Genomic DNA, 28,000 nt, shown 5'->3' on the forward strand with positions numbered 1-28,000 from the left:
GCCCCCCCCCCCCCCCCCCCTCCTCCCCCTGTCCATTTTGCAGTGTGCGCCGATAAAAATCGGATGAACGTGAGCAAGGAGCGCCACCACCTCACAGTTAGCTTCTCCTCGGAGCCAGCCAGTCCAGTTGTGCTGCAGGATTACGGTAGAGTAACTGTCGGGGGCTTCGGGGGGAGGAAAAAGGGAGGAGGGGCTGTAGTGAGCTGGTGGGCTTCCTCTGCCTTACAGACACATTTTATTGACTTGCTAATTGGACCAGGCGCTCGGAGGAGAGGATGCGGTGACCAAGAGGAGCTGTTCTCCTGAGGACCGATGCACACACGAGGAAGCGTTGCCGAATTTCGTCCGTTTTTGGGGTACATAACAACAGATGGGCCGTCCTGCTGTGAATACCTGCTTTTATGCATGACATTGTCAAATGGAGGCTCCAGCTGCAAGACGCATCGTGACAAGTGAATGATTTCTTTTTCTTCTCCCCGGCAGGCTCCCTTTCACCTATTTTTATTTCCCTTTTGGATCGATCAGCTCCAGTTCCATGTGATGTCCTGTTTGATACCAATTGATCGCCAAAGGAATCCTTCATTTTTGGACCTCTCTAATTGATGCGCGACAGAATAATGGTAAGAAACACAATTCAAGGGAGAAAAAGATGGGGAAATGTGACATTTGGTGTCTTTTCTAGGTAGCTAAATGGAATGTGTATTACCATCTATGTCATCTTCTATTCATCTCTGAATCTACCTGTCGGATTTGTACAGAAGAGTTCAAGATATAAAGCAAGGAAGGGCTCATGAATGAATTAGTGGTAGTAGTATAGCAGTGTGTGTGTGGATGGGGATTAAGCAAGGCAAAAAAAAACACACACACACACACAAAGAAAACAGTCTAGACTGGGTAATGCATTTAAAGGGATACTCGATTCATTTGACTATTTTCAGCAATAAAAAGTAAATATGTCGTCATTATTTTTCATGTACAATTAACACCTTTAAATACACATTTTGCCACTTGCTGTCGACTGAAAATGACATCACAGGTGCTCAGAGCACAGGTAACGACCAATCACACGTCACCTGTTTTCTAAGTCTGATCATGTGATGTGTACAAGCTGAGCTATGATTGTTTTTTTGTTTTTTTTACCTGAGCCCCGAGGACACATTATGTCATTTTAAAGTGATACTTGACTCATTGGGCCATTTTCAGCAGGAAAAAGTTAGTATTTTGTTTACAATTAATGTAGTAGCTTCATTATTTTTCGACCAATCATGGCTCAGATTAGTGATCAAACCCAAAAAAACAGGTGAGCCATTATTGGCCGTTACCTACTTCCTCAGCACAGGTGATGTCATCATCAGTTGACAGCAAGTAGAAAAATTACTTTTTAAAGGTAATAAATATACACGAAAAATAATGAAGTTATCAAATTCATTCTGGACAAAATATTAACTTTTCACTGCTAAAAATTGTTCAATGAGTCAAGTATCCCTTTCAGTCGACAGCAAGTGGCAAAAGGTGTTTTTAAAGGTATTAATTGCGCATGAAAAATTGTTGACGTTATCTAAATACTTATAGACAAAACATTAACTTCTTACCGCTGAAAATGGCTAAATGAGTCACGTATCCCTTTAATGCAGTTTATAATGTTCTTGTGTGCAAAGAAGAAGCATTCACGTTCTGTTTTATGCTAGCATCCGCTGGCTACTTTATTTTTTGTACTCCCTTCTCAATCCTCTCTGACAATTCCGAAAGCCCCAGATCCCTTGTGGTTACACTGTCATCTATTGGGCAGCACACATCACTAATTTACTTTTACAAAAACAGTAACAAACCTTTCCCAATATGCACCCACGTAATTAAGAATATTCTAAAATTGTGTCCAGCATCCATTGTCTTCTCTATTTCAGTTCACTGGTGATATTTGCATGCATGGCCTGGTTGGAGAGAAGGCGCCACTGTGCTGAGGTCTTCTGTCCCAATGAGCCAAGCAGACAACCCACAGAGACGCACCACCTATCTCATCTCCCTCACTCTGGTGAAGGTTGAAGCTTTGCCAGAAGATGTAGCTGACCAGCAAGTAGAGAAGGAGGGGGAAGGGAGCCCGAAAGCCAGGGAGGAGGCGAGACATGCCCCAAAAGAGGAGGAAGTTTGCGCTGGTCCACAAGTGGAAGAACAAGTGGAGCAGGTGCACGTCAAGTACGGCAGCCCGATTGAGAAGAGGGGGAAAGCTGAAAGGAGAGAGCAGAAAGACATCGTCCCGGTCGCGAAAAACAATGACGCCGCCGTTGCCCACCCCCACTTGAGGCAAATGGTGAAGGTGTACAGCGGCAGCAGCTTCGAGACAACCGTCCGCAGAGAGGGGCCCCGCAACGACGCCTCGCGTCCCAAGACGGAACTCTACCGGGAGCCTCCCAGGCTCTTCTTAAAGGGCGAAAACGGAGCGGAGCCCAACAACCGCTCGCGGTGCAGCCTCCCTTTTTCGGTCAGCCAGCGCCCTGAAGTCCTGATGAGGTCGCATACGGGGGCCAACGCCGCAGGATGGAAGGACGCCAGGGAAGCCAACAGCGGCTTGTATCACTCTGCGAAAACTCTAGAGAGGAGGGATAACCGTATCGGGGAGCAGTCCCCCTTAATGGCAGCCACGACCCTGGGGCCTTACAGGTAGTGTTCATTTTATCCGCCATTTTTAAATTTAGTCTCAGGTTTAGTCCAGTTTCAATCATACCTTTTAGTTTTTATTATAGTTAGTCAACCTCATCCAATTTTATTTAGTTAACTTTTAGTCGACTTTAAGTCTAGCATTTTAGTCTTCATTTTAGTCCAAGAAAATTTGGCTAGTTTTAGTCAACAAAAACTGTCAATGTTTTAATCAGGACAATCTTTTAACTAGTGTTGTTCCGATACCGTTTTTTGGCTCCCGATACCGATACCCAGCTTTGCAGTATCGGCCGATACCGATACTTAAGGTTTTTTTTCTCAACATGAAAAAGCTGTCCTGCCATTGGTTCAGAGCATTTAAGGGCCAATAGGATATCTTAGATCGGCATGCAGTGAACATGTCACATACCAGTGAATATCATGCACCAGCAAGACACAAGATGCTGCATCCAAAATCCTATATTAGCGTTGGAATTAATGGTATCGGTATGTTACTTGTGAGTAGTCACCGATACCGATACCACTGTTTTAATGCAGTATCGGCACCTCTGCCGATACCAGTATCGGTATCGGAACAACACTACTTTTAACACCTGTATTTTTATTTATTTTTGTATTTATTTTTTGTCAGCAGATGACAGTATGTTTGAACATTTCGGCTCTAAAACCATTTCACATAAAATGTTCTCTCATGTTTTTGATGAAAAACAACTTGACACACAATTTCAGCAAGTGGCTCCATGCTATGCTAGTAAATTAGCCAGTATTAGTTAGCGGTCTGACAAACATTATTGTTGGAACATTACGTTAATGTTACGTTATAATGTAGTCTACTTTTTTTTTTTTTTTTTTAAACCTTTCACCGTGAATCGACCTCGTCTGTCCCATATGTTTGTGCATGTTGCACTCGCTAGCTACAGATTTGAAAGTGGGTGTGTCACAGTGACAGATTAGCAGAGACAAGATTTTATAAAATCATATAATTTTCATCTCATTTTTGTTCATGAACTAAAATGTCCATAGATTATAGTCCAATCTTTATTCAGTACATTTTCGTCTCGTCTTCATTAGTCAACAAAAATGTATACTGATATGGTCCCAGTTATTGTTTATTAATGAGGGTTTTAGTCCAGTCTGTCTGGTGGAAAATGTGTGTTGACGAAATTATTTTTGTTTAGTTTTCCTTGACGAAATTAACGCTACTTCCAGGGCGTCTTGGGCTGACAGCGACGGCAGAGGGACGCTCATCCGTCCCGCCGCTCCCCTCAGCGGAGGCTATTCGGGAATCATGAACAAGGAGAACTCTCACGAGGACCGATTTAAGGTTTCCTTGGTGACGCCGGTTGCCTGCGACGTGAACCGGCCTCAAAGAAAAGCCACCAGTCGCACCCTGGATAACAGCGACCTACATTGCCTCTCGGAGGATGCCAGGAGAGGCAAAGAGGGCCAAGGGGGGACGATCCAGAGAGCTCCCGCCCGTGACCGCAAGATGCTCAAGTTCATTAGTGGGATTTTCTCCAAAAGTGCAGCTGTGCCCCCAAATGTCAGCGCAGCATCCGTCCTGTATCCCACTGTGGAGAGGGGCTCCAGCGAGGAGGAGGGTAAGTTGATTCATCTCTTGGAGAAATATGACAAAGATCTATGGCGGGCTCTCCTTACTTTTAACATACACATTGGCCTTCTAATTGGCCCATTATTTCACACAGCGTGCCTTCCTTCCACAGTCACTGACAAAATGATGCTACAGTCTGAGACGATCTCATTCCCAAAGCAAAACTGTGATAGCAAAAACACAGCTTGATCACCTCTCTGAATTTAAATAGGGCGGCCGTCATACCTGATAGTGATTATATATTACAACCTCCTACTTGGTTCTCAGAAATGCTTTCACTGTTAAGCTCATTTTGATTCTGATGTTATGAATAATACATCTGATTAAAATCAGCTCGACGTTACTAGGATTGTTTTGGAATGGTGCAAAAAAATTGCCAGATAGGATCTGAAAATGATTCTCTGAATATTAAAAAATACTGATCATATTCAAAGCAACGAAAGCCAAATTTAACATGATACTTAACTAACAGTAAGAAGATAATATTTTGTCTATAATCAATGTGTTAACTTTATTTTTCCATGAACAATTAATACCTTTAACTCATTTGCTCCCAAAAACTTATAAATACGTTCTAATTGAAGTTTTAAGTGTCCCAAAGACGTATTTATACGTTTTTATGTTTTTTTTATGCTAGAGCATACAAAAGGTGCCACTCAAATGCAAAGAATGGTTGAAGAAATGTTAGTTATTACTCAACCAAGGCCACGTTGAAAAAAAGCTCAATTACTCAAAATTTTTAATCGATTTGTGAATAATGATGAAACTTAGCTATATTCAAATGCAAATTTCTGCAAAACGGAAACGGATAGAAATATTTATTTTTTTCCTGACGAAAGAAGAGACTGTAATCTTTCTTTTGGTAGGTTCCATGTTTTTATAGCAATAGAGCACAATATTCTCTGGGCCTTGCAAAGTCAGTCAAAATCCAAGAGTGAAGGAGATTGCTTCTGGAAGTGAATTTTGCCACTTTCTGTCGACTGAAGACGACACGACCAATCACGGCTCAGTTTGCTGACCAAAGCCAGAAAATAGGTGAGTCGTCATTGGTTGTTACCAATTTCATCAGCACAGGTCATCTTCAGTCGAGAGCAAGTGGAAAAATGTGTTTTTAAAGGTATTCATTGTACATGAAAATAATGAAGTTATCAAATTTATTCTGGACAAAATATTACCGGTGACTTCTTACTGTATCGCTTTAAAATCCAACCAGGCGCTTAACCTTTCTAAGGATATTCTATTTCCGAATCCTAGCTATTGAGTTGTCATTCACAGAATTGTGTTAACAATAAAATGGGAGCTTGTTCTGACATGAATGTCTGTCATGTTTAAACTCTTGCTGTTACCTTTTCTTGTACTTTCAGTGGCATCTTAGAACAGAAATTAAGGCTGCATTTGAAAATCTACTTACTTGTCTTTGATATGATGGCGCATCAGCAGATTTACATGTAAAGCTGCCACCTTTACCACATGCCCTGCCCCCCCAGTTGCCACCCCTGTTGGCAATTAAGCTACTAATACTAAATTCGCAATTTTATTAGTGTTCCTTATATTGTCTCCATAGTGTGTAGAAAATTGGGTTTAGAATTTAGGCCAACCTTTCTTTCAAGAAGAAATTGTTGCATCCCTTGCCAGTGCGATGGACGGATATACAGTGAATATGTAAAAAAAAAAAAGTCTATGCACCCCTGTTCAAAAGCCAGCATTTGTGATATAAAAAAGGAACCATAATACATACAGGACTGTCTCAGAAAATTAGAATATTGTGATAAAGACCTTTATTTTTTGTAATGCAATTAAAAAAACAAAAATGTCATACATTCTGGATTCACTTAGAAACACTTGCAGGTGTTTCGAATTAATTAAACGAGTCAAGTGATTAGTTGAATAGCCTACTAGTATACTTTTTCATGATATTCAAAAATTTTGAGATGGGATATTTGAGTTATGTTTAAGCTGTAAGCCATAACCAGCAATATTAAAATAATAAAAGGCTTGCAATATTTCAGTTGATTTGTAATGAATACAGAATGTATGACATTTTTGTTTTTTTTAATTGCATTACAGAAAATAAAGGACTTTATCACAATATTCTAATTTTCTGAGACAGTCCTGTAATTTCAAAAAATTGTTTTCACTAATTATGTGACCTATAACGTGTACAATTTAACTAATAAAATTTTGAAACTTTTTCAAGAGGGCAAATAAAAAACTATATATATCTTAAAAAATATATATAAAAATAAATGGTTCTACAAGTGCTCTTACAACTGATTCTCAGATTTTAGTAATCATATACAAACTCATGTCAGCATACACCTGCCAGCATTTTAAATGAATCTAATAATCCCTGAATAAAGTTCAGATGTTCAAGTAGGCTTTTCCTGACATTTTTTTCTTTTGAGTAGAAGTCTGAGCATTTTGTGCAAACACTGATGGGCTTTTGGAACTGTTCATAAATCCCCCCCACCCAAAATTAAGGCCCCACTTGCTGGAGAAAACAGATGCAAAGCATGATGCTAAGCACTATCATGCTTCATTGTGTGGTTTTATTTTGGCGATGAGCAGTGTGATGTTTTGCCCAAATAAGGGTGGAGGGAATTGTGAACAGAGAGAGAGTGAGAGAGAAAAAAAGCCGACTGGGGCAGCTGAAATGAATTTGGGGTTAAGCAGATACTCCAAATAGTGGCAGATGTGTTCTGATCCGCGTTTGACATTTCATTGTGACTAGTTGTTTTTGAACACAACCACCTTGGTTAAAATCGGGTGTGCACACTTGTGCAATCACATTGCCTCCATTGTTTTTCGGTATTCTTATTGAACTGCTGAAAATGTTTTATTTTATTTTTTTTCAAGTGAGTTGTGAATGGTTCTAAGTCCCATTCATGGTGGAAAATCTATTGAAGTGATTTATCTCGCTGACAAAAACCTGACATTTGAACAGGGTTGTGTTGACATTTTATATCCGGTATAACAGGGAAAATCGGAAAACACATAATTTGACTAACATTTCAGGCAAGAGATTATTTGTTGAGCAAATTGTCTCTAACACAAATGGTGAGTTTATTTGTTTATTTATTAATTGGCATTCATTGCTAATTTAATTGCATCCTGGCAGTTATTGACTGTGACTTAAAAAAAAATAAATCTCAGAATATGACAATATGTCAAGCCTGTTAAATAAATCATCCTTAAATAATTCCCAGGGCCCCAAGTGCGACTTTTTAAAACAAACACGGCATCACATAAAATTGCTAGCAAACAGGAAAATAGTTCGGTCTTGTCAAAAACAAACAACAGCATGAAATATTGATTCTCAATTAGAATATTAAGAACAAGATGCACCCTTTTATCAAGCCTTAAACTGAAGGAAGTTGTCTATGATGGTGATTGTGGTATCGGAGCAAGTGCTGAATAATTTGTCAGGAGTAAGTGGGACATGAATAATTAAGGTCGGGGAGACACAGAGCTGTGTTCATGCAGAGAACAAGCTACTACTTCCTGCTCTCTGCGGCCTGGTCATCAGCATTCACACTGACGACACGTTGACTCTTGGAGAGGAACGTCGTCGACGCTTCACCTGTAGTCTTTTGCATATTATGTTATAAATAGCACAAATTGATGCATACTCCGTTTGTGCACATACAAGGGTGGACACAGCCTCTTTATGCCTCTCACATGTCGCCGCAACCGAGAGAGGCCATTCATTGCATGGAGGCTTCTGGAAAAGGGAGTTGCCATGGCAACAGCCAGCTGTGAGAATTATTTGGTTGGTGGTGTGACGCTGATTGAGGGTAGTGCGGGGATTGCCCAAAGATGGGGGATTAGGGCGAGCGGTGGGAGGGGGACAGTCTCGTCAAACGGGTTTTAAGGTACAACGTGTCCCCAGCGCGGCAGACGACACGACAGTGTGGGCGCATTTTGCACAACATCACAAAAAAGACCTTCGGCGTGTGAGTGTGTGCAAACAGACTGAGTCATGCAGACTAACGATGGTTTCCATGGACACATTTAATGTTCATCTCTTAAGCAGAATCACCCAGGGTGCTTTTACATTATATTGTATAGTGCAGGGTTCTGCAACCTGTGGCTCTGGAGCCACACGTGGTTCTTTAGTCGATCTCCAATTGCTCTCTGTGGATCTAAAAAAATTTAGCAGAAATTAATCATGTTTTTTTACATATTTATGTATATATTTTTTTAGATAAAATATTATTTAAATGAATTTATGAAATAAATGATTAATAATTAAAGATTCAAAAAATGTCAGTCCAAATTTTGTTGTCTTCAAAAGGGAGACGAAAGGTAGAAGAAAATTGTTTTAAAAGTTACCTAAAAATGTCCAAAAAGTAATCATAAAATGTCCAAAATCAAAAGAAGAAAGGCAGAGAATTAGCATAAAATGTCTTTGGAATTACAAAAAAAAAAAGTCAGAAAATTGATTTGTTTTAAAACGGGGGCAGACAAGAAAATGACAAAAAAGTAATTGTAAAATGTCCAAAAACTAAAGACAGAATCCTAAAAAAAATACCATAAAATATCCACAAAAACATCAGAAAATTGATAGCAAAAAAGACCTAAAAAGAATGTCAAAAATAGCCATAAAATGTCCAAAACAGGAAGAAGAGAGAAAGAAAATTACCATATGTCCATAAAATTGCCAAATGTGTCAGAAATTTTACATAAAGGCAGAAAAGTCTAAAAATGTATGAAAAATGAAGTATACAAATTTGCCACAAAAATCATAAGACGAAAGGTAGAAGAAAATGAATCTCACAGTATTGGATGCTGCATATTTTTCTGTTATGGCAAATGTTTTGCAGCTCCAGGCAGATTTTTTTTAAAATGTATTTGGCCTAAAATGTCTCTTTTAACAGCAAAGGTTGCTGACCCCTGTTATAGTGAAAACCCTAAAGTGCTTGGTCTTTGCCATTTTTATAACTATTGCTGTATCTCATCGTGCATGTATTCTTTTTGTAAAAAACATTTCAAATGGAATATGACTGATCAACAAATCTACAGTTTACCAGTGGTCAGTCCACAACAAGTGCTGGTGTTATTTTTACAAATTAATGGGAAATTAAAGGGGTGAAAATAGGCTTGCGTCTTTGACGATGCAATGTTTATGTTGAACAGCCATGTTGCTTGTTCCTGGTATCTGTCAGCGCCATCCACTACATCCGTGACCGCCCCCGGTGCCGATCACTACCGGCACCACTGCTGCCTTTACTTTCCACATTTTCTCTAGTTCTTCCTTCAGTCCTTGGCATTTCTCCAGCTCTTTATCCGGATGTTGCTATCATTAGGGATTGCTTCATCTATCGCGATTGCTGTCTTGTGATGTTCACCAGTTTGTAAGTCTGGAGCAGGAAATGCCACAAGATCTTGGCCTGGTTGTTTTCAACCAGCGTCAGAGGTGTCTGCCATCTTAAATCTGGGACTGCTAGTTCATATGTGGCGCAGATGTTCCGGTACACTGGTTATGTTGCTCCATGTATACTTTTTTTCTGACAGCATCTGACACCATGTTGGGGATGTGCTTTGGGCCTGCGCTTGTTGTGCTGCCATGATTCGTGTATCCGTGGTGTCTTTCAGTCTAGCCTTTTCTAGCCATTGGTATTTTTTGTCAGCCATTTCTTCAATTTGTCGGTGTTACATGCCATGCAGGGGCTTTCCTTTCAATGAGTGTCCATCTGGCTCCTTCTCCTTACTGAGCTCCTATTATTTGAGGCATTCACTAAGCAGGTCGTGCCTGGGGGCCATCACCTTGATGTATTCTTGGATGCTTGCCGTTTCTAACTCATGTACATCCAATGCAAAAAATGGTGTAAAATTAAGTAAACACATTTTAAAATATTTAAATGTGTGATTATAGGACATCAAATGCACTTTTATAGTGATTATGACCCTATTAAGTATATTTCAGAGAATATTTCAGTGGGACTATTTTCTTCTGTTTTTTTGTTGCCAATGTAAATGTGAGAGTCTAATGAGGTTTGTTTGGAAATGAATTTTCTTGTAGGTTTGCTTTTTATATGTCCAAATGGACACAACAGTATAGTAAACACCAGCACAACAATAATACCTTGAATATGGCATTTAGAGTGTGTATATTGGCGAATGGGGAGTAAGGGAGGTATCAGCCGTTTTATGTTCACTGAGGGGAAGCTTCCTGGCTCATACTTTGAAAACCTCTGTGATAGACGACAGCTCGAGGACAACAAGTCAGACAACGACGCCACAGAAATAAAACACACTGTCGGTGTGACATTTTAATGGGATCCTCAGTCGTCATGATGTCTCTCTCATGAGAAGAAGCCAAGCGTAAGAGTCAAGAAGACCAAGAGCAGTTTTCAAACTTGGCTCCAGTTTGTTGCCCACCAAATCACAAACCGCCACATTACATTGATGCAGCACTGTATTTATTAACCACCTTCTCTTTTTTTGCCTCTAGCTGCATGCACCAGCAGTCAGGATTGGACCATCACTCAAACTGTACAAGAACTTCACCTGGTGAGATTGTCTGCTTTCATACTTGGAGCTTTGATGTTGTATTACAACAGATTGTTAGTGCCTTACTTAATTTGTGTGCTTGTGTGTCAGGCTGTGTTGGGAGGCCTGTGCAGTGGGAAGTCTGCGCTGGTCCACAGACACTTGACAGGAAGTTACCTGTCCCTGGAGAATGCTGAGGGTCGGTTTCACTTCTAATCATCTCCGCATGCTTTCATGACAGACTGACTCATCACTGACCACAACATTTGGTACACAACCATAAAAACTCACTTTTTCACCTTTAGGCAATTTAGAATAACAGCGCCTGGTGGAATTTCTTTTGTGCCTGTCTCACTGATGTGGCTTTCACTATATATATATAAAAAAAAAAAAAGTCATCTCAATTCAATTCAATTTATTTAATTCCTTCAAAAAGAGAAATGAAAAGGGACAGAAAGAAGTAAAACATATGTTAAGGTACTAATCAACAAAAAAATAATCAACACAAAGTAAATGACAGCGGTCAAGACGCATTCAATATAACAATTCTATATAATAATTAAGCAGCTTGTCCTTGTGCTATATGTATTTTTCCAGTCATTGAGCTTTTGTCAAGTTTTTAAAGATGCAGATATACTGAGAAGATTTTGTTTTACAATCCAGATTGTTGACTCCTTGAGTTGAAATACATCGTTCTTTTTGTTTTGTTTTGGATAAAATATCTGTTCCTCTTAATTTATACTCACTTGACCTTTTTTTAAATTTTATTTGTATATTAACTGGTAAACTTTCATGATGGGCTTTAAACATTATTTTGAGACGGTTAAAATGTTTAAAGTTTTTAGTTGTATTAAATAATAATGGATAAGTGTGGTCTCTGTATCCACAGCCGCAAACGACACAAATCGCACATTTCTGTAAAAGAAAGATGGAATCGGTGTGGGATTTGGCTGCACACCCCCACACGTCACTTCAATTACTTGAAAAAAAAAAAAGAAAAGTTTTTCACTCAGTAATTATAAGTAAATTTTACAAGAAGAGTAAGTACTTTGACCAGTTTATTTAAAAACAAAAAAGCTACTCAAGGGTTGAGGAACAAACCCACAACCTTGGGAGACAGCCACTCTATCACCTGAGCCATGCCGCTCCTGCTGTGTGTTAGTATATTGATCGTGTCAGGCCGAATCCTTGTACCTCCAAGAGACCAGTTTTATTATTATTATTATTATTATTATTATTATTATTATTATTATTATTATTATTATTATTATTATTTATTTATTTATTTATTTTAATAAATCATCTGGTAAAAGGTACTCAAAACTCTCCTTGTAAAATCTACTTAGAATTTCTTTACTAGGTTTTTCAAGTAAATATTACTCCTTTTTTTTCACAGTTTAATTAAAACTGGTTATTTCCTTGCTTTCTGTGATAAGTCTTAATCATTATTCATATTAATTATCCAGGGCGTCAGTACATTAAAGATGTCTTGATTGATGGACAGAGCCATTTGTTGATCATCAGAGAAGAGACTGAACTCCCAGGAGCGCAGGTGAGTCGGCAACCGATGTAATGAGTCAGCCCTTCTTTCACATATCATGATCGCCTACTCCTTGTCTGCCTCGTCTTCAGTTCGCAAGCTGGCTAGACGCGGTTATCCTGGTCTTCAGTTTGGAAAACGAGGCCAGTTTCCAGGAAGTGTACAAGATCTACCATCAGCTCGCCGCCCACCGGCCTGTCACCGAGATACCTTTTGTTGTCGTAGGCACGCAGGGTGAGGAAGTTTTGATGTCTTGTTCTATCAGGAAGCAATTTTAGTTCGCAGCAGGGTTCATCAGCACTAACATTTAAAAGCATTCCAACAGTGTTGTTGATTTTTTTTTTACTTTCTTGAGATGAAATGTTAATAAATTTTTGTAAACTTTAAGATTTACAACATTTGTAAACAATTGCATTTTTAACGAACAGCTTCTACTGCTTTTACCTGATTTTCAGTTTACCCTAAACCCGCTTCACTGCTTGTCTAGCTCACACACACCCACTCACTCCTCTCGCAAATCTGCTCTGAATATAAACGATTCGACTGTCTGAGTCGTGCCTCGTGGGAGGCGGGAAAATGCATGCAATGTGTCTCTGTATTTTCTGTGTGCATACATTTGCTACTAGGTGAAGAAAGGTGTGTAAGTTAAAATGGAAATGGCTAAATAATGGACTGGTTAACAAATATTTCTCGAAATAATAGTTTACTTCAGTAGCTCTAAGCAACACTTTTGTGAGGAGGTCAAGAAAAAAAAATATCTTCTACTGAAGAACTGCCTGGTTAACAATAACAACTGCCTGATTGAGACAAAATAAAACAAAACAAAACAGAAAACAGATTAATTGGATATGAAAAAGCTGTACGGGATAACAGGATCATGAGGTTTTTATCTGTGTTTTCAGTGGCCTCCTTACTTCCCAGCTTTGATGTATTTGTGTCTTCACCAGATAAGATCAGCAGCAGCAACCCCAGGGTCATCGATGACGCCCGAGCCAGGCAGCTCTGCTCAGACGTGCGTCGTTGCACTTACTACGAAACATGCGCCACTTACGGCCTCAATGTCAACAGGGTCTTCACTGATGGTATCTCACCGCAACATTACTATATTTAAAAAAATGCGGGAAACTGTTGTCCTTTTATTGTTGTAAATTATTGCTTCATTAATTTTGTTCCAGCTGCTCAGAAGATTATGGCTGCCAAGAAGCAAGCTGCTTTACTGGCTTCCTGTAAATCTCTTCCAAACTCTCCCAGCCACTCTGGAGGTTCGACCCCAGTGTCTGGTGTCTTTCCAGGACAGGTAAAGCATTGGAAAAAAATGGTCGCATTACTTTTACTGTTGGTTACTGCATTTAAGCCAGTGCTAATTTGCTTAAACACGCCGGTGTTAGACGTGGTCTGAGTGGGCGTATGGTTCAGATCGACTTTCTGCCACCAAACTGTTACAAACGCATCTCCAAGACACTCTTTGTGCTGCGCCAGCTCTCCCAGCTTGGCCGAGGCCGGTCTGCCAAATTGGCAAACAAGCGCAGCGAGCATTGCGCTGATAAAAATCAGGATCCGCCAGTATTTGCGCCACAGGGCAGATGCGCTGTCGAAATTAGAGCCCCAAGTCTGTCTTTGAATGTTAAAGGGGGATGCACAGTTCCACTGTGTGCTCCAGGAGTCTCTTTAGTCCCTTTCTTGTGGCTCCCTGTGATCTCTAAAAAAATATAGTAGTAGAAATAAAAGAAATTTAATTCATGTGTATCTTGATTTTTAGATCACATATTCTTTAAATGAATTAATGATTCAGATAAAATAATGAATAATTAAATGTTAAATAAAAATTGCCTGAGTCCAAGTTTTCAGAAAAAGAGAGATGAAAGATAGATGAAAAAGTTGTAAAAAAAAAATACTTAAAAATGTCCACAAAGGAAGAGGAAAACCAGAAAATTACCATAAATGAAATTGCCCAGCCAGAAAACATATTTTTAAAAAGGCACAAAAGAAAATGTTTAAAAAGTAACTGTAATGTGTAAAAAAAAAACAAAAAAAAAAAAAAAAAAACGAAAAAAAAAAACTTAGAAGCACAAAAATTAATAAACCATAAAATGTCCTTTAGCAAAAAAAAGAAAAAAAAGGCAGAAATTGATTTAAGAAAATGCAGGAAAGAAAATGTTCAAAAAATAACTATAAAATGTCCAAAAACAAGAAGGAATCCTGAAAATTATCATAAAATGTCCACAAAATTGCCAAAAAATGCCAGAAAATTGATAGCAAATAGGCAAAAAAAAAAGTAAAAAAAATAGCCATAAAATCTCCAAATAAAGAAGAGGCAGAAACTTACTATATGTCCATAAAATTGTTAAAAATGTAAGAAATTTCAAATAAAGGCAAAGAAGTCTGAAAATGTATGAAAAACAGTCTGAAAAATTACAACAACAAAAAAATAAAATCCAAAAACCGACGACTATCAAAAGTAGAAGAAAATGAATCTCAAAGTATTGGATGCTGCATATTTTTTTTTATTCGACTATACACAGTGTTTCCTTCATCACAATCTTCAAATGTTTTGTGGCTCCAGACCGATATTTGGTTATTTATTTGGCCTAAAATGACATGTTTCTGATTAAAGACTAAGACACCAAATCATCAATCATGATAAAAGACATCAATTATTTGCACTATGAGGTGAATTCATAGCCGTGTTAAATTAAAAAACATTGGAAAACTGTACACTAATGGCGAAAAACGATCTGAACTCTGCTTTTCTCGACAGTCGATCATTAATTTTGTTGACCATATTTCTTCAAACAAAATTGCCACCCCATAAGCCGCTCTCCCCAAATAAATGCACCGTTGTTTGAAAAATCAAATGTGTGATAACTGTAATTCCTCCGCAAAAAAATACTTCTTTAATTGTTTAATTTATTGGTAATTTTCCCCACAGTCAAATGCCCATTATTCTCATAACCATATTGTTTTTTTAATTTTAACTTCCAAAGAAATGGCACCAAATAAAATTAAAGTACAGGAAATATTACACTCACTGAAAAGTCATGTGGCTCATATCACCCTTCAATAAAAATGATATTTGTGTTAATTACAGTTTTTACAAGCATGGTCATGGGAAATATTTAATATCATTTCACACATGCGGCTATTAACTACTGCCTCGACTCAATGAAGATCTCTTACCTCTCCCACTCTTTCGTTTGCAGGCCAGTAATGGGGGTCAGAGTAGCGATTACTCCTCATCACTTCCCTCCACCCCCGTGATTAGCCATAAAGAGATTGGCAGGTCGGCAAGAGGGGAGAAACAGGACAGCGGCACTCCTGGCCCAATCCGCAGTGCCACCCGCAGACGCAACGCACGCTTTTCGGTAAATATATGCCAAGCACAAGCATGCAAATATGTTAAACTAATTGAAAACTGACGCTGGAAAACAATGAAGCTAGCTGTATCCATTAATTAAAAACATTAGCTGAGTCACCCCCAACCACCGAGGTTCGTTTTAATTGGCCTGCGCGGAGTATGAATGTTGTAATCCCTTTTGTTTCTCTGAGGGCTCCCTTCAATTAGCAGTGTTTAGCAAGTTAAGTCTAATTTGCCAGCTGGTGTGACTGTAATGTACAGTAGGTGTCATTTCTGTAATATGGCAGCCAGAATGGCTTACGACCTTTTCATTATGTGGCTCAATTCTCTGCCAGTGCGAGCATTCTTCCTTTTTCGATTGATTTTATGTTACGAGGAGTGTTTTTTTTTTTCTTACATTATTGATGGTTTCTAAAATTGTGACATAATAGTGGTGGTATTAAGAGTCGGATTAATTAACACATTCATTGCCAGACCAGCAAAAAAAAATCCATCATTTGACGTCTTTTTCCGTCAATGGCAGTGAATGAGTTAAGGCAGATAAAACCCCATTGCAGGCCCAAGTGCCAAATTGCATAACCCGAACCACTTTAAGTTATCTCCATGATTTGCGCACGGCTGCTCATGTTTCTTGATTAATAATGGCCACTTATGAATCTAAAATAATCCTTACAATTTTGTTCAATTTACTACATAATTACTGTGTTTTCTGTTTTTTAGCATCTCTAACTCAGCACCATTCTTTATGTCGTCTTAAATCGTATCGTTAGTTGTGAGATGGTGTATTTCATTGCCGCTGCTAACGTAGCTTTATCGTGCTAGCAGAAGGTTGCAGGGCTTGCGCGTCGTTAGCTGTGAGACAGACTGTTTCAGTGCCGCGGGCCAGCTGGCGATGATACGGTGGTGAGCCAGGAGCAGAAGGAGCAGAGAATGAAGATTGCTAGGCTTGTGCATACTCCACAGAAGCTGAGATCTTTATTTTTTATTTTATGGGTTGGTTTTCTCAAGGTGACAAAGGCAAGAACCAAGTTAGTTCTGGCCAGGGCATTTCATACTTTGTGAGAAACTCTTGTTGCAGTGCTTTTGTGGTACCTGAGCTTTTAGTGGGGCTTTGGTTGACTCAGTTCCCCCTTTTATATATATAAATATCTAAAATAACCTAATTAAGTACGCCTCTGGGTAAAAATGTCATTTGGAGAGATATATGTGAGCCAATGTACAGTATATTCCCATGCAAGTTGTTCTGGAATGCACATTTCTGTATGAAAAGCACGAATAACATTTTGAAAAAAAATATATATATATATATATATATATATATATATATATATATATATATATATATATATGAATAACATCAATTTGACGTTGCAATTGAAAAACTCATTACTATACATCTACAGGGGGCGACCATCTTGCCACTTGCTGTCTACCGAAAATGACATCATAGTACTAAGGCCTCAGCTTGCTTCATGAGTTTGGTCATGTGGCGTTCGCAAGCTGAGCCGTGATTGGCCGTTAACTGAGCAACTGTGATGTCATTTTCAGTCAACAGCAAGTGGCAAAATGGCCGCCCCCTGCGATGGATAAAAACGGGTGGATTGTGCCTGATTTATTCATATTCCACATATGCAATATTAATCAGAATACTATGTCCAGACTAGTGGGGCCTCATAGAACATATTATTGTAAAAAATAAATAAATAAATAAATAAATAAATAAATAAGTTCAACATTCACATACATGTATCAACTGCTGGGAATAGATTAATACAATTTAATGGAAATAATATTGTAATTTAGGCTGTAAAATGTCGGTCAGTGCTTCTAAAATGTTTTTTTTTCTAAAGAAGACAAGCACTCCTAAAAAAAATGGATGGAATGTATAACAATTAGAGATTTAAAAATGTTACTGAAGAAAATGCCTAAGCGTCGTACCGTGGTGGAGTTTTGACACTGGAATTAATTCTATTTCCTTTATTTCCTATGGGACTTGTACTGTTCCCAGTGCACATTGTGTAATCGTTTCAGCATCACCACACTTTAAAGCACGTTTTTTGTCCCCTTGTGTTTCCTTCAGGGTCGAAGAGGCAGCGACTCAGCCAGGCGAAGTGCAGACTGCAAAGGAGATGTGGGAAGCGGGCGCTTCATTCCCATCAAGCAGGTAAGACAAAGATGCAGAATACAAATCTAGTTCATCCAATGAACTTCAGCAGAGGACATCACAGCAAGACTCCCTTCAAATGACACATGTAACGACACCTGTCATTGTGTGAATTAATGCATACACCATATGGGTAGATAATACATTGTGGGTGTTTTCACGCTGCACTAACCGTGTGAGATGAACACACAAGATTTTAACAACGCATTTTGCCTTTTTTTTTTTCTTTTTCTGTGACCTCTACCAGGGTTTCTTGCTCAAGCGCAGCGGGAACTCGCTCAACAAAGAGTGGAAGAAGAAATACGTCACCCTCTCCAGTGACGGCATCCTGTCATACCACTCCAACGTCAATGTGAGTGTGCTTTGACAGCACTTTTGGGGGTTTGCGTTATTGAAGCATCAGTCAACTGGTCGTAGGTTGTAATAGAGGCTGTTTGATTTGGCAGGACTACATGCTGAACACCCCCGGGAAAGAAATGGATTTGCTGCGGGTGACTGTGAAGGTGCCAGGAAAGCGTCCCCCTCGTGCTGTACCTACTGGCGGCCCTCCAGTCGGGCTCAACGGGAGGGTCAAAGACGGGCAGGGACCTGAGGGTGTCAGCCTGGGTGAGAGAAAATATCTTATCCCTTGACGAATATAAAATGTCCAGTTTTTATGTGCAGTTTTTAAATTAATATATTTATAGAGGAAAAAGGCCCTATGTGAAAAAATGATTTCTGCATAAACTTAATAATTGATTGGCCCTCCCTTAGCAGCAACAAGTAATCAAGCGTTTTCTATAACTGCCAACGAGTCTTTCAAATCCCCCTTCCTTGCTAAAATGCTTTAATTCGGCAACACTGGAGGGTTTTCAAGCTTGAATGGTTTTTTAAAGATTATGCCACAGCATTTCAATCAGATTCAAGAAGTTGACTTACTGACGTTTTTTATTAGTATTATAATTATTATTGTTGGAGTGATGCAAGTGAGTCAATATGTGGAGGAACTCAATGTGTGCGTGCATTAGCAAGTCCCTCAATATTAGAATAAAAGAGTTCGAGATTGTATTTTGTATATAATAATTGCTGTAATGTATAAAAGCACAATATGGTCTTTTTTTGTTTTAGTCTTTTGTTTGAGTTTTTTTACAATATTGTGCCCTTTTTGTAAAAAAAAATCCTTGGCTGAACAATTAACTACAACAAACAAGCAAGCAGTATTATTATCAGATGGGGATGGATAGAATTGTGCTGTATTTGTTTGGGGAATGTAAGTTTTTACAGCAGCGAGGAGATAGTAGCTGCAGCAGCAGGAGCACACGCAAAGAAAATGTATACATTTATTTTAAAATAAAAGATATCTATTGCATAAACAGTTGCAAAGAAGTGGCAAATAAGTGGTACTTGAACATGAATTAATGAATAAATTCTATGCTCTTGTGAATAGGAAGACGCGGCAGCCTTGGAGGGGCACCTGAGTATGAATAAATAAATCATATTGACACTGTTGTGAATAGGATATACAGTGCTGTGTTGTTGATTATCTAGTCCAGAAGCACAAAAGCACAAAGCGGATCTTTTTTTTTTTTTGGTAACTTATACATTCACACCATGCTTGTCGTAGTTCCTGTCAGTGCCAGCAGCCTCCTCCAAGTGGACGACATGGAGGGGCTTGGGGGCGGTCTCTTCCTGAGGAGCAACAGAGGCGTTCAGCGATGTTCCTCCAACGTCTCCAACCACGCTCAAAGTGTCGGTGAGGGAAAGCAACAGAATTCTTGAAATATAATATATCATAGTGCGAGATGATTCAATGCCTGTGAACGCGTTAGCAGACTCTGCAGTTGAGGGCGTGTCCAGCTCTTCGTCCACCAAAGACGTAGGCTCCACGTCCCCAGTGGAGGACAGGAAAAAGCATCGCAGGAAGAAGAGCATGAACCAGAAAGGAGACACCACCATTGGACAAGCAGAAGGTGATGATGAAGTTCACCATATTCTAAAACTCACAAATAAATATGAAACAATTAGTTTCGACTGATTCTTTGTTGTTGTACATTTTAAATAAATCTACATTATAGAATTCTCGCAATATTAATGATTTCAGTCTTTCCCCCCCTCTTTACAGCCAAACGCAAAATGTGGAAACTTAAGAGCTTTGGTAGCTTAAGGAATGTAAGCAAAACAGGTAATGTGTCCCATCTTTGTCCTCTCTGGTTGAATCTTCTGAACTCGTATTGTACTGTGTCTTACATTGTATGTGATGTGCTACTGTTGGCGCGTCAAAGAAGTGAAAGACATTGCATCATATGGCGCAAGACTATGTTGCTACTGAATATTACATACAGACTACTGCCGTGCTTGTCTTTACTCAAAACATTGTTCTCTTGCCATATTAACAGTAGCCATCTTTTTAAGTTTAAGTGCAGTATGTGGATTAAAATTTAGTGTGGTGATCTTTTAAAAGTTACTATATATTTTACATACTACAATATTTTATATTTTATAAACAATTTACAGAGAACGTTCGAGTCTCCCATCTGCCATGGCCACCGAACTATAACGCACTGTGGAGAAGCGAAAAGTGCATTCAACAAAACGCCAAAATCATCACATTCTGAAGTCAGAAAAATTAGCTTGTTGTGGGACAGCGTAGCAGTTAGCCTTGCTAGCTTGGGCTAGTTCACTTTGCTAGTCGAGGAATGTTGTGAAGTGAAACTCAATCTTTGTTGCAAAATGTTATGTCTAATAATGTACAGACAACAATTGTGTGTTAACAATATCTTTATTTATCACAAGTTGAAAGATACATTACACTTTTGCTTATAAGCTACACTAGTGTCGCTTTACTGACATCAATATAAGCTCGTTAGCTATATGGCTGTTTGGATGCTACAAGCGTGTGGTGATATTTTACCAAAATGAGACCCCTAGCAAGTCTATCTTCAAATACAATAAACAAATGAAATTAAAACAGTGAAACAAGCTTTTCATCACATTATAGTCCACTATAAAAAAAATCTTTAGTCGTTCAACCCCTGTCACTACTATACTGGACGAACGAGAATGTCACTCAGCAGACACAGTAAATGTTTTTTAATGATCTGGTTATATTTTATATGTTGAATAACACAGAATTATTGTTTGTTTAAATTTCATACATTTAAATTACAGTTTTCATGAAAGTATCTAAAAAATAGTGCAGAAGTAGCTAACATGTTCCAGTTCTAGGATAGTAATATAATTAGCAATACATAACTTTTTTTGTGCATATAACAATCATTTAGGTCAATTAAAAATAAATAGTAAAAAATACAGTAGGCCTAACCTGCGATTGAGAGCTTGTATGTTTGTGTGTTGTGCGTGTGTGACAGATGAAGAAAACAACGACTTCCTCATTGTGTCGAGTTCTGGCCAGACGTGGCATTTTGAAGCGCAGAGTGTGGAAGAGAGGGATTCTTGGGTGCAGGCCATTGAGAGTCAAATCTTAGCCAGCCTGCAGCTGTGTGAGAGCAGTAAGAACAAGGTCAGACACACACACATATGCAAATGCATACTTCCTTTCAAAATCTTGCTCCTCGTATTCAGTGGCGTCTGCTGTCTGTTTGCAAAGGAAAAATATAGTAAAACATCTCATCCGTGATTCATGACCCTACAACAGTGTCGTGATGGCTTTTGTCAAAAAGATAAAGACAGTTTAATTGATTTTGCGCCGCTGAAGCCACTTCATCACTAGCGTGTCATGATTTCAAGGCCTGCTCAATAAAGTCTTACGCTGATATCCGCACTGCAGCAAGGACACATTCTCGGATGAGTGCTTAAAAATGTAATTTCCTTCGATATCACGAGTTAATACGATGATGCAGTTCTTTTCTTTTTTTTAATAGGAACAATTTACCTCGGGTCAAACCCTTTTAATATACTCATATATGCTTTTTCACAGGCAGATTTGGTTACAGCTACAGTCATTGCTCTACATAAAGCGGAGCACAGCTAACAATGTACACTTTGTGTTTTTTCACAGGCCCGCAAGAACAGCCAAAGCGAGGCCGTGGCTCTGCAGGCGATTCGCAACGCAAAAGGGAACAACTTCTGCGTCGACTGCGATGCTCCCAGTTAGTGGCATGTTTTTTTGGGGGTTTTTTTTGCCTTCCGTGTCACATCTGACGGCTGACTATTTCAGAGCGATTCATGTATCAATCATCTTTCATCTTCTTATTGCGCTCATTTGAAAATGAATAGCGCTTAACAGAACAATAGAACAAAGTCGCCCATTAGTTATTGAGTAATTTCTCACATTCTTGCACACTCGACTGATCACAGCCTGGGGGGAAAAAAAAATCTCAGAATGAGACAGCGCATTACAGAAATCAATGTTAAAATCTTGATTACAAGCTGCAAAAAACACTTTCATGTCGTGTTAATTGTTCCACTGAATCAAAATTGGGTCACCATGATGAGGAATGGGACTTCTCCACTAAAGAATCTTCTCTCTCAGTGGTATTCTTTTGGGAACAAATGTGAAAACATATGAAATTATTGAATCATATAAAGATTTTTAAAAATAGGCTTTTTTTTTCTAGTCAAGTGGCAATAAGAGCATCGTATCAATATAACTTTTTATATGATTATGATTGTGGTTCTAATTTGCAGTGGTGTCCTGCATACATCATAATGAGAGCTGTTTCTAAAATTACCCTTTCCTTATTTAGTTAGCAGATGACGTCAACAGAATATTAGAAACAGCTCGGGATGATGCTGTGCTGTTGTACACCACTGCAAATTAAAATAGTTAAACAACTCATTCACTCCTAGCCCCCTTGCTTCTGGCTGTTTTGCATATTTTGCAAGGCCTACAGAATATTGTGTTCTATTCCTATAAAAACATGGAACCTACCAAAAGAAAGATTAGAGTCTCTTCTTTCATCAGGAAAACATATATATTTGTATCTGTTTCCATTTTGCAGCAATTAGTATTAGAATATAGCTAAGTTTCATCAATATTTACAGTCCTGGTGAAAACTGACAAAAAGAGCTTGTTGCAACATGGCCATGACTGATCGCTAATACTCTGCTGCCACCTGCTGGCTGTTTTTTTTATTTTTTATTTTTTTATTTAAATAACTACCATTGCTTTAAGCCACCTCTTCATGTCAAAGCCTTCTGTATGCTCTTGCATAAAAAATGTGTAAATACATTTTTGGGAGTGAATGACAAAGTATTAAAAAAGTTTTTACACGTTTTTGGGTTTTAATGAGTTAATACCTCTATGACGGCATTGATGAAAATTGAGCATTATTATCCTTCTAAAAGCAAAATCTTGGATACAGTGTTTGTATTGAATCTTATTAGACTGTGTTTCATTTAAAAAAAAAATGATTTTTTAGTATATAAGAAAATGTGTTTTTTTCTTCCTTAGATCCTACGTGGGCCAGTTTGAACATCGGCGCCCTCATATGCATCGAGTGTTCGGGAATCCACAGGAACTTGGGGACTCACGTTTCGCGCGTTCGCTCTCTCGATTTGGACGATCTGCCACGAGAGCTCACGCTGGTCCTCAGTGCCATTGGCAACCACATGGTTAACTGTATATGGGAGGCGCGCACCATGGGCCACCGGAAACCCCCGCCTGATGCTACCCGGTAACGACTGTACAAATGTTTGTATTTATTGTTTATTTTGATGTGGATGTCACAAAATCATTGGACAAACTAGATGCATTGCTGTAAGTGTTTTAGTTAATTTTAGTGCTAATTTTCAACATTTGCTCACAGGAGGAGTTTTGATATATTTATTTATTTTTTTTAATTGGATACAAGAAGGTAGATATAACACAGCCATGTTAATTGGACATCATCTGGATCAGTACAGAATCAATATTTATCTGGTGACATGACAAAACATAATAAATAAGCTAAAATATGTCATACTCACCAAGAGGGTGATAATGTGTGTAGATTGCTACGCATTCGTTTAGCTAGTTGTACTTAATTGATTGGATAATTATTCAGTCAATTATTATTTTTATTTTTTTTTAACCAGCGCTAGCTATATGTAACAGGTTGTATGTATACTGTACTATATTGTGGGCCAATAGTTATCTAATAACATCCCCAAATTAAAAACAAAAACAAAAACTAAACACATCATAGTTAACAGAAATGCTGATTATTAATATTATTGTGTGGCGATAGCTACAGACACGTTTTGCTTGTCCAACTTGACTGTAACAAATTTGACTCTGATCAAGCAATCAGAGGACATAAAATTGCTGATGTTATTGTGGTTCGTCTTTCTGATTGGTTAAAGACAAAGTAGCATTGTTGATGTAGTTTAAGATACATCTTCCAGAACCACTAATTCTGAAGCAGAACAGAGTGACAAGGCAGCATTTAAAGGTTGAAATCTGATTGGAGAAAAAAAATAAAAAATCCAACATTCACATATGTACTGGACACTGTTAAGAATAAATTAATACACTTTCATGGAACAACTATTACAACATTGGAAATATAATAAGTGCTTTTTATACAGGCTAGCTGGCAACTTGCTGTCCTTGAAATCCCACAACTTTATTTTCTTTACTTTTCCAGAGAGGAACGAGAGTCGTGGATTCGAGCCAAATATGAGCAGAAACTCTTTGTGGCGCCGTTGCCTCCTCCCACTCCCAACGAAGGTCCCGACATCACACTGTCCGGCCGTCTTCTGCTGGCCGCGATGGAGCACAACCTCCCCAAACTGCTGCTCCTCTTGGCCCACTGCACTAAGGACAACATCAATGGCCCCCCCAGCATGGCGCTCTCCTCCCGGTCCCTCCTGGCGCTGCGGCTGCCCGGCTCGGCCCTTCACGCTGCCTGTCAGCAGGCCGACGTGGTGATGACGCAGCTTCTCGTTTGGGTCAGTTTACTTCACTATTTTATTATTACCTAAAAATAATCCAAACTCCAGCCAGTAATAGCTAAATATCTGGCAACAAAAGTGAGTACACCCATAAGTGACAATTGCCCCACCCCAGTGTCATATGACTCGTTAGGATTACAATGTCTAAGGTGTGAATAGGTAGCAGGTGTGTTAAATTTGGTATTATAGCTCTCACATTCTCTCATACTGGTCACTGAAAGTTCAACATTGCACCTCATGGCAAAGAACACTGAAGAGCTGACAAAAAGAACTGGTGCTCTACATAAAGATCACCTCACTCTGAGAGAGAATGGATTGAACAATAATAATTTCAGCGACAGAGATGGTTGCCATGCTTTGCTTTTTAGGCCGCGGTACATGACATTATGAATATAGTATTAAACACAATATTTACTGTACTAATGAATTGTAAAACGTCATTTTTGTTATATAGCTCATGTGACATAACTTGGCATTTTTATTTTATTTATATTAATAATTAGGGATGGGCAAAGCTACAGGTATTGATATTGGGCTGATAAACAGGCTTGTTTCAAGGTATCTATACTTACGACATCACTTCTGGCTGTTTTATGATCCGGAACTAGAAATTAGCAGAATAGAAAATTGGCATTAACTCATTCACTGCCTTTGACAAGTATACTTGTCAATTGTATTTTTTAGAGCGGTGCTAAATGGGGGCGAATCTGAGCATGCTCCACTGTAAATATCAAACTTGGAAACAACTTTACTGATGCCCAACCACCGGTAGATGACATCATTGCCCCATTTTATAGGAAATAAACACAGTTTCAGAGTCCATGGGAGAAATGGCTGTATTTTGGCAAACCTACATTTTTCTGCTGTCAATTATAAAAGAACGGGACGGGACAAAAAGTAGGGAGTCTATTCTGTTATTTGGTAGATTCGGTTTATATATAATTATTGAATGTAATATCACCTGAGTATTGGAAATGTAAAAATTTTCTATAATGACTGGCAGTGAATGAGTTGCAATTTTAAGGAAAAATCCTATATTGGGATATCTTAACCGTCTTAATGGTTCTCCAAACAGTCTTATGTTCAAAACAATGTTTGTCAAATGTTTAGAAAACGTTTAAAGGGGATGTCAGCACACTCCCCCCAGCAAAAAAAAAAAAAAGACAATAATATGGTGTAAGCAGCCCCACTAGTCTAAATATGGTATTCAGGCGTCGGCCATTTTGCCACTTGTTGTCGACTGAAGATGACATCACAGGTCTCATGTAACAACCAATCACAGCTCAGCTTCAGAAAACAAGTGAGCTGTGATTGGTCTTTGACTGAGCCATGAGCAACTGTGATGTCATCTTTCGTCGAGAACAAGTGGCAAAATGGCCGCCCCCCGAGATGGATAAAATGGCTATATTTTGTTTCATAAATGCTATATCACAAATGGAATGTTAACTAGAATGTCATGGTTAGACTAGTAAGGTCACATATAACATATTGTCAAATGTTTAAGGTTAACTTCCACTTTAAAAATCTGCGACCATGAACGAACCCTGACGTGAAATCAACATTCGCTAGCATCGTAAACATTCACCCCTCAATGGGATACGGGCTTTAGGTGTGTGCAGGTGTAATTGATGTAACATACCGTTCATGTTCTCAAATTGTGAATCCTATTGTTTTTTTTCTCCTTGTTAGTATGGATGCGACGTTCGACACAGGGATGCTCAGGGCCAAACTGCGCTGACCCTGGCTCGCATGGCGGGCAGCCAGGAGTGCGCCGACATCCTGCTACAGTACGGATGTCCCAATGAAGCAGCCCCTTCCGTCGCCGCAGCTGCCGGATTCGCATCGGCAGCCAACCCAGGCTTCCCCGTCGTCACGACGACGAACCTGATGGTCTCCACGACGCTCAAGGTCTCGCACAGGGGCGGCGCTAGCTTCAGCTACAATACGTCGAGAAAAGCCGTGTCATAAAACAAGAGTTGTTTTTTTGTTTGTTTGTTTTTATAAGATGGTTGTCAGATTGTGGCCTACGTCTTCAGAATGGAGGAGCATGTGGCCAGATGTTGCACTAGTGCTGTGTCACAAGATCTAATAGTGAGAGAAGGAAGAAAACACACAGACTGGCACATACTTGTGTTTGTGGGGGGGAAATCTCAAGTCCAAATGTAAAGAACTGCAATAAGCTAATGAATTGTTCTGTATGTATCTGATTGAAATGCCATCACTTTACTGGTATTTCCAAGAGAGTGTATATATTATATTGTGTTGCGCTCAACGCAGCCAAACAGATTCAGTTTTCAAGTTGCGCTGCAAAGGCTGCTTTTGTTTTAATTGAAAATCTAGATATGATGATAGAGTTCTATAAATCTAAAAAAAAAAAAAAAAAAAATCCAAAAAGTGCTTAATTTCCAGCATTGTTATTGTTTTGTTTTTTTGTTTTTTTTTGTACAGGTCGTTCTGTGTACAAAAAGTGGCTTGAGAAAAGAGATTTACAGTTTCTTGCTTTGGTGTTCCTTTGATAATTAACTCTTCAAAGCTCAAGACTAAGATTTATATGTAATGTTTGTATCACTGTGCGCGACATAGACACTGTACATGACTTGTGCATTTTCGATATCTTCTTGAAAGTGAAGCAGGCCACTGTGGTGATGTGCATACGAGCGAAGGAAATGCCTTCATTTCAACTGAATGTATTTAAAAGCGTCACGTCGTCAGGAAGAGAAGAGGCGCCGCTTCAATGGATGTTAACTGACTCTCCTGCTGTGACTAATAGAGATTAAAAGTATCGTTTAATAGGTTGTTTTCAATATATACAAGTGAGCATTTGGAATGAATGTTTGTAACTGGCTGATAATCAGTGTGATGAAATGAGGAATGTTGCCCACATGGAGATTTAAAGAGTAGCATAAAAAGAAGTCATTCCATCCGTACGCGATGTAATTCTGTGTTCATCTAATGACTGTTGCTGAGTATACATGTCTGTGCTGTAGAGTCTCTATTCATTTGTATTTTTTTTACTCATGCAATGATTCATAAAGCATTCATTATCAATACACTCAGCCTACTTCCAACTGTTTTCATTGAGTGCAAAAGCAGACGACTAATGTTTCATGTCAGCAAGATTCTGTTTATGTCTATTTATGTCCCCCAAGATGACAGGAACATGTTGCAGCTCAGCAGTAATCAGCCAGTAGAAATCACTTCACACTCATCATCTCACTGTCAGATTGTCTGCTTCTTGGCTTTGGCCTACATCTTTCTAGGTCAGAGCACTGGCCTCACTTTTATTACTATGGAGCTTCGACACTGTCT

General features: G+C 38.8%; 1 protein-coding gene across 2 annotated transcripts; it reads left to right on the top strand.

Annotated features, from left to right (window-relative positions):
• The first annotated feature begins 22 nt into the window (after positions 1–22).
• On the top strand, positions 23–27,752 carry LOC144023534 (arf-GAP with GTPase, ANK repeat and PH domain-containing protein 1-like). Of its 2 annotated transcripts, none has more exons than XM_077529114.1 (23): positions 23–145; positions 260–356; positions 484–620; positions 1,905–2,658; positions 3,865–4,256; positions 10,722–10,780; positions 10,871–10,958; positions 12,226–12,311; positions 12,392–12,533; positions 13,247–13,381; positions 13,475–13,596; positions 15,500–15,661; positions 17,735–17,818; positions 18,066–18,170; positions 18,265–18,424; positions 19,422–19,550; positions 19,630–19,767; positions 19,920–19,979; positions 21,166–21,317; positions 21,816–21,906; positions 23,211–23,433; positions 24,385–24,688; positions 26,381–27,752. In XM_077529114.1, the coding sequence occupies exons 4-23, from the start codon at positions 1,976–1,978 to the stop codon at positions 26,657–26,659; spliced, it is 3,594 nt and encodes a 1,197-aa protein (XP_077385240.1). In that variant the 5' UTR covers positions 23–145; positions 260–356; positions 484–620; positions 1,905–1,975; the 3' UTR covers positions 26,660–27,752. The 2 variants fall into 2 exon arrangements, with proteins under 2 accessions (XP_077385240.1, XP_077385239.1); XM_077529113.1 differs by having other exon boundaries at positions 28–145; positions 229–356.
• The last annotated feature ends 248 nt before the right edge of the window (positions 27,753–28,000 follow it).

This window comes from Festucalex cinctus, chromosome 8, assembly GCF_051991245.1.
Source record: "Festucalex cinctus isolate MCC-2025b chromosome 8, RoL_Fcin_1.0, whole genome shotgun sequence".
NCBI classification, from domain to species: Eukaryota; Metazoa; Chordata; class Actinopteri; order Syngnathiformes; family Syngnathidae; genus Festucalex; species Festucalex cinctus.